This window comes from Nematolebias whitei, chromosome 21 (genome assembly GCF_014905685.2).
Source record: "Nematolebias whitei isolate Nwh7 chromosome 21, NemWhi1, whole genome shotgun sequence".
In the NCBI taxonomy this organism is placed as follows: Eukaryota; Metazoa; Chordata; class Actinopteri; order Cyprinodontiformes; family Rivulidae; genus Nematolebias; species Nematolebias whitei.
In genome coordinates, this window is record NC_056518.1 from 32,063,498 (window position 1) to 32,074,776 (window position 11,279).

General features: G+C 42.6%; 1 protein-coding gene across 1 annotated transcript in view; it reads left to right on the forward strand.

Moving 5' to 3' along the window:
- The window catches only part of galnt16 (UDP-N-acetyl-alpha-D-galactosamine:polypeptide N-acetylgalactosaminyltransferase 16), a 30,812-nt gene that overhangs the window by 657 nt on the left and 18,876 nt on the right, over positions 1-11,279 (forward strand). The window contains exons 2-5 of the mRNA XM_037694626.1: positions 3,675-3,856; positions 5,474-5,572; positions 5,659-5,726; positions 10,567-10,632. Coding sequence (XP_037550554.1) covers positions 3,675-3,856; positions 5,474-5,572; positions 5,659-5,726; positions 10,567-10,632 — 415 coding nt within the window. The remainder of the gene's footprint in view (positions 1-3,674; positions 3,857-5,473; positions 5,573-5,658; positions 5,727-10,566; positions 10,633-11,279) is intronic.

Here is an 11,279-nt window from a genome sequence, read left to right on the forward strand (position 1 = left end):
GGTGAACAGACAGACAGGTGATCAGACAGACAAACAGGTGAACAGACAGACAGGTGGTCAGACAGACAAACAGGTGAACAGACAGACAGGTGGTCAGACAGACAAACAAACAGGTGAACAGACAGCCAGCCAGGTGATCAGACAGCCAGCCAGACAGACAAGTGATCAGACAGACAGACATGTGGTCAGACAGACAGACAAACAGGTGAACAGACAGACAGGTGATCAGACAGACAAACAGGTGAACAGACAGACAAGTGATCAGACAGCCAGACAGACAGGTGAACAGACAGACGGGTGGTCAGACAGACAGACAAACAGGTGAACAGACAGACAGACAAGTGATCAGACAGCCAGACAGACAGGTGATCAGACAGACAGGTGAACAGACAGACAGACATGTGGTCAGACAGACAGACAGACAAACAAGTGAACAGACAGACGTGATTGTTGTTTCTGCTCCAACTTGCTTCAGGTCTTCTTCATCTCACTCTGTCCTCACTCCAACTACCTCCATGTCCTCTCTAACTGCATCATATATCTCCTCTGTCTTTTTCCTGGCAGCTGCTTTGCTAACATCCTTCTACCAGTATACTCACTGTCCCTCCTCTGGACATGTCCAAACCATCTCAGTGTGTCCTCTCTAACTACAAATATAGTTCAAATAATTGAAAAGCACAGAACAAAATAATACACAGTAAGCTACTTAAGTCATTTCATAATTTATTAGAAAGGACTACTTTTTGGGGTGTATGATTATATATTTATACAGGTGAGATGCGCCCCAGCTGCCCTCATGGCGCAGCCTCACCTGGTCACAGTGACCTCCTGTTTCAGCCCACTCAGTCAGAGGAGGAGATTAAAGCCTTAAAGCTGAACGGCGGCTGGTTTTCTGCCAGATTACCTCAGATTATCTGCTGCTGCCGGCAGCTCTGAGCAGAGCAAACACTCAGCAAGGATGGAAAACATTCCTCTGATCGTTTTATGACAAAACAGTTCTCTGACCATCCATCCATCCATCCATCCATCCATCCATCTATCCATCCATCCATCCATCCATCTATCCATCCATCCATCCATCCATCATCTTGACCCACCTATTCCTTTTCAGGTCACTGGTGTCCATATCCAGCAGTCACAGTGTGCGAGGCGGGGGACCCCCTGGACAGGTCTCCAGTCCATCACAGGGACACCTAGGGACAATTTAGAGTTACCAATCAGCCTAACATGCATGTTTTTGGTCTGTGGGAGGAAACCGGAGCACCCGGAGAAAACCCACACAGCACAGAAAGAGCATGCAAACTCCACCTAGAAAGATTCCCGGTCGGGATTTGAATTGGCGACCTTCTCACTTAGAGGCAACAGCTCTACCAACTGATCCACCGTGCCGCCCATTCTCTGATCGTTTTCTAATATCCAAAGCTGGCAGGACAGACCTAACGTCTTGATACTTTGGTTTTGAATAAACTGAAGATCCAGTTTGTGTCAGGTTGTGTTGGAGCAGTAGACCCAGTTCACAGCGTTTAAACTGGACCTGGTCAGAACCATGCAGATCTCCTGAAGATGAGAAAACAGATCTGGAGTGGAGGAGTCCTGCCACATAACCATACTGGTTCTGTTCTTGTCAGGTTTTGGAACCGGACCTAAAGCTCCTCCTGTAGCTGAGGTTCTGTCCGGCTCGTTGACCCATCCCCAAACGGACCTGTCCTCTCTGTTCAGATCATGTGACCTGATGGCGTTCTGCAGGATCCAGCTGCTGCACACAGAACAGCTGTTCATACATTTTCTCTCTTGTTATTCTAATATTTGTTTATTTTCACAGGAATTATTCTGTTCTGGACTCACTCCTCTTTCCTCTGGTCCATTATTCTTTCTCTGTTTCTCCTCTGGTTTTTAATCCTCCTCCTCTCCTGGTTTTCCCCTCGGAGGATGTTCATCAGAAGCATTTGTTAGAAAAATGACATCATCTGTTGAAGGCTAGCGCCACTGCACCCCCCCACACGCCCAAGCACCGTGTCAGTTTACAGAAACATGAAGTCAGGATTTGAGCCTCTGACTCGCATCGTTCAGGTTTACTTCATGACTTCATTGCTTCAGTTCAGTGTTTTCTATCCAATCTGGAGCATTTATTGGTTTTAATGGGTATAATGGTTGATACTGTCTCAGATTTTGGCTCTGGCTGCTTCTTTCTGTGCCCAGACTTTATACCGAGAGATGTTTTTCTGACAAAGTCAACAAAGGAAATGTTAAATGTTGTTAAATGTTGTGTAACTGTGTTGTCTGAGGAAGGATAAAGTTCACATTTCGTAAAAGAAACACAAACAAAACCTAAAAGTTTGGAACAACTGCTGTGAACTCAGAGAAGTTTTACACTGAACCCAACTCCAAAACATAAATACACTGCTTTTTCTTGAACATTTGTGTTTAACCCAGCTGATCGGCTTCATCTGTGTCTGGTTAAATTTCTGGCACAAACCTCGAGTCCTGCGTTGTCCCAGAAAACACATGACATCATCTCAGTTTCTGCAAAATTTCAGTAAACTGAAGCCACTAGGGATGTTAAGCAGCCTCCACGGCTCCAGGAGGAAAAGTTTGTATCACGAAGGAACCACAAAAAGTCATCATTTTAGTTTTTGGACATTGTTGCAAAAAATGGATGGGTGGGTAGGTAGGTAGGTAGGTGGATGGATAGGTAGATAGGTGGATGGATGGATAGGTAGATGGATGGATGAATGGATAGGTGGGTGGATGGATGGATGGATAGGTGGGTGGATGGATGGATGTATGGATAGATGGGTGGATGGATGGATGGATGGTGGATGGGGGAAATTTGAGGCATCCAGTAGCATTTTCTAATTATACAGAAAAAATAGACATGAAATAACCAACAAAAGAATCATAATGAGCAGAATGAATAATGATAACAGGGAACAGGTGTAGGTGGGCGTGGCAGGAGGGCCGCCGGTCCAGACAGGACAATTCATTAACCTTCATCTATGATTTAGTCTTGAATGATCAATGTTTTCCACCATATCAATAAATAGAAGTTTTAAAAATCAACTCCTTAACCCAGAACAAGACTTTTTGTTACCGGCTGTTAGTTTTAGCGGCGCTTCACTGAACGTCTCGTAATCAAACGGTTAAATCAACGTCTGTTCAGCGGGCAGCTGATGTCAGTTGTCCACATTCCGCTCGCTCCGTTTTCAGACTCAAAATGAAGTCAGCCTCACTTTGGTTTATGCAGGAGCAAACCTTTTCCATGTCCTCATGCGTTCATTCAACCTCCCACTCTCCTGGAGGGGAAATCTATTTCTGACTGAGTGTTTATTGACTGTGTTGTGGTTTGATGAGTGCCCGGCCTCGTTAGCGCTGACACACTGACCGGACTGATTAAACGAGCGTTTACGTCTTTGGCTCATGCAGCGACCAAATTAAAATCAGAGGAATTGATTTCTTTTGTGAAGGTTGTTGTTTGTCCTTCTGGGACCAAGTCACTGGATGTCTGAAAAGTTTCACTCGTAAAAGTGAAAGCTGGTTTCTGTTGATCCTCAGTATAAATGAAAATCACATTGTGGACACATGACAGTGTTTCCCCCTTTGTATCATTAATATTTACCGCATGCTCCAGTGTCTGTGCGTCCAGCCTTGAAGGATACATTTGTGGTTGTCTGCAGGTGACTCAGCCTCCACCAGCCGAGCCGCAGGGCCAGCTGCTGGGCAGCTTCGATGACAAGGCCTACCTGGCAGCCAAACAGCTCAAACCAGGGGACGACCCCTACAAGGAGCATGCCTTCAATCTGCAGGAGAGCGACCATCTGGGTGGAGAGCGAGCCATCCGGGACACCAGACACTACAGGTGAGCAGACGTTATGCCTCATCTCCGCCACAGGACAAAACGAGCATTTTAAAGATGTAGAGTTGGTCTTACAGGTCCAAGATTCTTCTAAGGCTGTGCCTGACAGAGCGGCACAATATATCACTAACTTATTGTCATTGTATTGTCAATGAATACAATATGAACATCACAAAGGACAGCTTTGTGCTGCCTTTATATTTCCAGATGTTCTGTTAATATTCAGTCAGTCCAACCGGCCTGATTTAGCTGATGATGATCAAAAAGAAAATGATAAGTGACAAAAGCATGGCTTTATTGTAAGTGATAAAATCATGGCAATTTTAAACAATTTTATTGCATTTTGCAAGCGTTTCTAAAACTGTGCAGCTTAGTTTGAAGCTCAGCTGGGGTGTTGAGTGAGCGGTTTCCTCTTTGGGCCTGCGTTGGCTTCCTCTAAACACTTGGTTTGTTGCTCTTCATCACGGTGAAAAGAGGGGCAAATGGAACTACCATCCGTCCATCTGCGCATGTTGTGAGCTTGATAACTTGAAAAATAAATGACGCACCCACTTCTGTTTTGGTATGTGACTGCATCTAGGTGTAGGAAAGGTCACCATCGAAAATTGGGTTGCCATGTCAAAATCCAAGATAACGACCACCAAATATACTTGTAGTAGCTGAAATGGCTGAACCTAGCAGCAAAAATCTGAAAGGAGCATAGCAGGCTGAAATTAACAGAAAGAAGTTAATTAGGCAAGTAAGTAGCAAAGTAGCAAAACTTTTTACGTAGCAAAAATTACCATTAAAAACTTGAATTTATCTGAAATCAGCTGAAATTAGCTACAGAATGCTAAAAAAGTAGCAACACAGCTGAATAAATAGCTGAAATTAGCTGAAAGTAACTGAAAAAAGTTTAAATTTACACAAGGCAGCTGAAAGAAGCTGAAGCAGAACAAAAAGTTAAAGGAGCAGTAAAAGGTTGTAAACAGATCTAAAGATATGAAGGATACAAAATTAGCTCAATTCATTTTCTATGAGAAAAAAAGGCTAAATATTTCAAAAAGCTAAAGTTGCACCAATACCAAGTCATAGCAGGATTGTCCTGAAAGAGCTGAACGTTTTGATTTAAGATTTTTTGAAATAGCTGAAAACTGCAGGACAAGAATTGCGCCGACAAATGTACGCAAGAAAAATGGACGACATTAGTACGAATGCTTCTCAAGGATTCACACGATAACGTGCAGAAAACCGTGCAAACAGAGCTCGTGTCATAAAAACCTCTCAGTGGAAACATTTTCACCGTTCAGCAGCAAAAAAATGATGTTTGTGTTGATGCTGTATAAATATTTGTTGGGTTCAGTGATGTATTAAGTTTCAGCTTCATGTTGTTGGACCTGGAGCAGCAAAAAGCAGAAGGTCACAAATCTGTGTGGTTGTTGCCGTGGCAACTGGGCAACTTCGTTCTGTTAGAGCAACGATGGGCCTCTACAGGTGCAGCAAAGTCTCGTCAGTTTGTGTGTTTTGTGATATTTTATACCATCTGAAACTGACTGAACATAAAATGAGACTTAGATAAGAAAAAGCTGTGACCATTCTTCTTCCTCTTCCTCCTCCTTCTCCTCCTCCTTCTCTTTGCAGATGTGCATCGCTGACTTTTGATGCGGACCTTCCTTCCACCAGCATCATCATCACTTTCCACAATGAAGCTCGCTCTACTCTTCTCCGAACTGTGAAGAGGTAACAAGGCAGAACCAGAACCAGGTCCACCCACTCATGCAGATGCAGGAACACAAACTGATCTTAGTTCTCCTCTCTTCTCTCAGTGTTCTGATGCGCAGTCCTCCAGCTCTCATTCATGAAATAATCCTCATCGATGACTTCAGCTCTGACCGTAAGTTGCTTTTTGTTTTTGCTGGTTTAAAACATTTAAACGTTTATCGCCGTGACTTTGTTTCTGTCGCTTAAGTGTAGGCTGAAACGCCCCTCCGGGTCATGGGGGAAGTCTTTTCCTCAGGTGATGGAGCTCAGGTATCTGGTTGTCTTGTTCCTGAGTGATGGTAGGATGGAGCGGGAGATGGATCGACAAATTGGGACCTCATCCTTAGTAATGAGGACGTTGCTTTAGAAAATCGTGGTGAAGAAAGAGCTGAGTCGAAAGGCAAAGCTCTCAATTTACGGTTTGGTCTACATTCTGACCCTCACCTGTGGTCATGAGGTTTGGATCATAACCGAAAGAATGAGATCCCAGATACAAGAAGCCAAGATGGGCTTCTTTCACATGGTGGTCAGGCTCAGCCTTAGAGATATGAAGAGGAGCTCCATCATCTGCAGGGAGCGCAGAGTAGATCCGCTGCTCCTCCGCATCAAAGGAGTAAGTTGAGGTGGTTCAGGCATCTGATTAGGATGCCTCCTAGATGCCTCCCTTTAGAGGTTTTCCAGGCATGTCCCATTAGTAGGAGGCCCCGGAAGGCCCAGAAGTGTCTGGAGGGATGGCGTATCTTGTGTGGCCTGGGAATACATTGGGGTCCCCCAAAAAGTGCTGGAAAGTGTTGCTGGGGAGATGGAGATCTGGGTTACGGATAGATGGATGTATGGATGGATGGATGATGGATGAATGGATAGTTGATGGATGGATAGATGGATGGATGATGGATAGATGATGAATGGATGGATGAATGGATGATTGGTGAATGGATGGCAAGATGGATGGATGAATGGATAGTTGGATAATAGACGGATAGATGGATGGGTGGATAGATGGATGGATGATGGATGGATGATGAATGGATGGATGGATGGATGATGAATGAATGGATAGCTGGATGATGGATGGATGATGGGTGAGTGGATGGATGGATGATGGATTGATGTGAGTTGTTGTTTTACCAGTCAGCATGTTAGTCATGTTCTTAATGAACTCTGATCATTTAGGTAGTTGTTCTGGTTCTCTGGTGAAGTGACTGTAATTGTTGATACAATCATCAGATACTTTCAGTGACGAAACTCTAAAAAAATGTATCCACAAGGCCTAAAACCACTGAATGACCCAGATCTGCAGGCCCTCATGCTCCACTGCATTCTGGGTAGACAGGATCCAGATGTGGAAATCACTGCATGGACACTAGAACATGAGTCACGGGTCATTAAATGACCGGTTAGTAAATATTTTATCTTGTTTTATTTATATTATTCCTCTGTCAAAAGACAGACATGTTATCGTCCCCATCTGTAAATGTTCTCTTGTCCGGCCTATAACTTCTGATCCGCTCAAGAAAATTTACTGAAACTTCATACACATTTCTTCCACCATTACACAAGGTGTCATACAATCTTTTCATCAGCCCTGCTTCAAGGTCACAAATCAAGGTCAAATGTTATACAAGGTATCCTGTTTCATGCTCAATAACCCAGGTAGAAAAATCCAACAAAGTTACATCAGGTCCTCTGGACAGTTTCATTCTGTTGAAACATTTCGTCTTTAAACAGGGGCGGAGCCTCCGCGTCCAACTGTCCTCCTCTTACAGTGCTGTTGAAACCATTGGACTGTTTCCTATAGCACAAACCGTCATGCAGTTACGATAATGCAAAATGCGTTTGCACCAGTGTTTAGTCGTAAAAAGGTTTGTGAATACCACGTTTTTTGTGCCCTAAATTTTAGTAGAACCATCTGTGGGGGTGCATAGCATATACATTTAATACCTTGGGACATTTGTGACAACAAGATTAAAGTTGATATCATTTGATAACTTACATTATTATGAGTGAGGAAACCTCAGTTGATTCCAAATACTTCTACTGCATTGTTAAAAGAAGACAATTCAGGCTTTGTAACTAGGAATGTTTTATTCTGACATTTACTTGGTTGTACAACTCATATAAAAATACTGTTTTGGCCAGTGTGAAATCCTAGTTATTAGAAAAAGAGGAGAAAAGGTTGCGATGTGACGCTAAAGATTAATGGTACCAAAGTTTTATCCCAGAGAATGAGCAGTGAATCAGGATGACAGCCTCTGCTATGTTTCATCTGAGAGAAATACAACCTGACAGAATACAGGAAACATGCAGCAACAGCTGACACTAATCTAAACTTCTGACAGCTTTTAGAGACGCTTGCTTTTAAAGAAAATTGGAGGTCACCAAGAACGTTTAGAAGATCCCTGTTTTTGATCCCAGTCTCAAGGATCACGAGAGACGGTTTCCTCCAGCATTGGTTTCAGTTTGTGTGTTTACGTCGTGTTGTTACGCCTCCAGTTGTCTCTTCTGTGTGGTCTTTCTGACACTGCTTTTACTAAACGTCTCAGAGATGTGGGAAGACCGCCGTGTCAAACTAAAGCTAATACAGTTTGAAAACAGCTGGATGGACTGTCGTCTCTGATTACCAGACCTCGTCCCTGAAATGATTTAGTCTTCTTTTGACTTGTGACTAAAGTTGTTTATGTAGCTTGTTCACCATTGTTGTTTTCCATGTTTTTGTGTGAAGTCACAAAATTAACTGGTTGGTCAATTAAAAGAGAAGTCAGAACCAATTATTTTAGAAACCTGATTATATTTTCCTAACAATAATCTTAATTTATTTTGGTTTATTTAAATAGCCACAACTACAACAAAAGTCTCCTGAAAAAAGAGTTCAATTATAAGTCCGATTCAGTCCAAAACAGAAACGGATTAAAGCCCAGTCATCTCAGTCCTATTTTCAAATAACGCTTGTGAAGATTCTCATCATCCAGGTCGTGGTGAATCCAAAAAAAAAAAGGTTCAACAACAAAACAACTGGACTTCTGTCCTGAAGCTGAAGACGTTCTGTTTGCCATCCAGGATTCTATTAAAACATGTCTTGAGTGTATGGAGTTCCAAGCTTTATAGAACTGCATGCGAGGCTTGGTTATGCACCTGCAGATTAGACTAAATCTATACGCTCCCCACAACGGAGGGTCGTGAGGCTCTTTGTTTGCAGGGCTCACAGAGATGTCTAACATCTAAAGTTTTGTATGTGAACGTATCTGTTGGAGAAAAATATTCTCGCTTTATCTTACTTACTCATAAAGAACCACACTCGACAGCAGGAGAAGATTTGTAACCAGTATTTTACTTGCAAGGTCAGATTTTCAGGACAGTATACACAGATATACAGGAAGTACATGCATGAGGACCTGTCACAAGAATCCCCATGAGCAGCCTGTGAAGCTTGTTTTTATACTCTTATCACTTCAGCTGAGCTCACAGACTTGGAGGTACCCTTGAAGTGACAGCTGAAGGCTCACTCAGCTCCTCATCCAGCTCTCTCTAACCCAAACATGTGGTTCATGGGCAGAGTTAGCATTCTCAACCATAGTAGTTAAAACCGCATTCTGGTATATTTTAACAGGTTTTTAAACATCTACATTTACCTACATAAGTGAACACTTTATTCAATAACTACTTTAGAGAGCAACAAGAAGTAGCCTGACCAACAGCTCTCCTTGTGTGAATAGAGCACGACTGTTTCGAGCTCAACTCTTCCCTGCTGAATTCACTGTCCTCCTCGTTGTTGTCCTCCTCCACATTTGAAACCCCCAGGCTTCTCCTCAGGCTGTTCATGGTGGCTGGCTGTGGGCTCCTGCCCGGGTACGACATCCTGGTTAGCTCGGCTCTCACCCACACCACTTGCACCTGCTCCAGTACCATTTCCATTGCCACTGCATTCATGTGCTTCAATTCTCGGTTGTTTAGTTTACAATGAGAAGACTTTTTTTTAGGAAAGTAAGGAAGGAAGACATGTTTGTGCTGCTGTTTAGCGTAGTCTTTTCGACATTTTGATTGCTGTTATTTTGACAAATTGGCACTGTTGTTTTGATACGTGATGTATGTCACGATTACCCATCAAACATTTCTTTCATTGTATTTTTAATAAATAATAAAAAAATTATTAATGACCCACTTAAACTGTAAACCTGATTATCAATTTAGTTGTGCTGTTTAATTATATTTTTGTGTTTTTTATTAAATTGCCCATGACTACTTTTAGGGTCGGAGATTTTTTGAAGGGTAGAATCAGAAATGCTTCACTTGAAAGAGCAGCTCTTATGTGATATTGGGAAACTGTTTAAATTTAGTGTTTATGTAATTATTTTCAGATTGCATATCCAATATACTGTAGGTTTTATTCATTCAAGGCTGTCATATTTGTTCATAACTTTATTATTAGTAAGCCTGAAAGTTACCGGATTCAAGCAAACAGTTACCGGAACTCACTCAGTCAAAATAAGGGAGTTCACAGATCCGGCTCAAATTAAGCCCTGCGTATCATACAATACATTCACATACTGTACAGAACTTTATGAAAGCCCAGTTATTAAAGTTACCTAAGGAAGCCCTCAGATTGTGTCGAATCTTCACTTGGTTGCAACCTCCCATCCTGAGCAGGTCAAAGGTCAATGTCAAAGTGTAAACCAGGTCTTTGCTTGTCGAGGCTGTTGCGTTAGATTGCTGTATAATAGTTTGTTGGTGGGCGTATAACGTGCCATATGCAGAACTGACTGACGGCAGAGGGTCATCATGACACAGCAGTGAGTTTACTGAGGACAGGAACGCACATCTGTACAGCTGCTGCTCGGTGTTTCTGTGGATTTAGTTACAAACTAAGGCAGCGGTGTGGTTTCTGTGGGCTTGTGTGAGGGTCAGTGTGTGAAAAATGAAAGAGAGATGTGTTGTCTGCCTCCAAAATAAGATGTCGTCTCTTCTCCTGTCTCCAGCTGACGACTGCCAGCTGCTCTCTCACGTCCCCAAAGTTCGCTGCCTGAGGAACAGCCGGAGGGAGGGTGAGTGCTGGGATTGGAGGGAGAAAATGAACTGTGGGTCAAAACATTGTAACGATGATGTGTTGTATTTAAACACTGACCTGTTACTGATATTGAACAAATGAAGCCGGACATACAGAGTGAACGTTTTTTATTTGTGTGGGTGATAAAACCAAAAACTGTTTATAAAAAAACACCATCCATAAAATACTAAAGTGTATTATGAAAAGGCTCGGGAAGATAAAGAGACAGCAGTTTAGAATTTTGAAAACAAAAGTTACTAAAATAAGATGAAATGAGGTTTCAGAAACTGTAAAACATGATTCTGACATTTGCTTTATCTCTGAGTTCAGCTCGTTTTTGTGTTTAATTCAGTTTATTTATGAAGCACCAATTCACAACTGAAGTCATATCAGGGCTCCGCACAAGAACAGCAGCACTCAGGCAACAGGGACAAGGAAGAACCCCCCAACAGAACCAGAACCAGGCTCAGGATGGGCAGCCATCTGCTTCAACTGGCAGGGGTCTGAGAGAACAGGAAAGAAACAGACACACAGAATACATGGTCCAGGTGTAGTTCCTATGGTCCAGGTGTAGTTCCTATAGTCTAGGTGTAGTTTCTATAGTCTAGGTGTAGTTCCTATAGTCTAGGTGTAGTTCCTATAGTC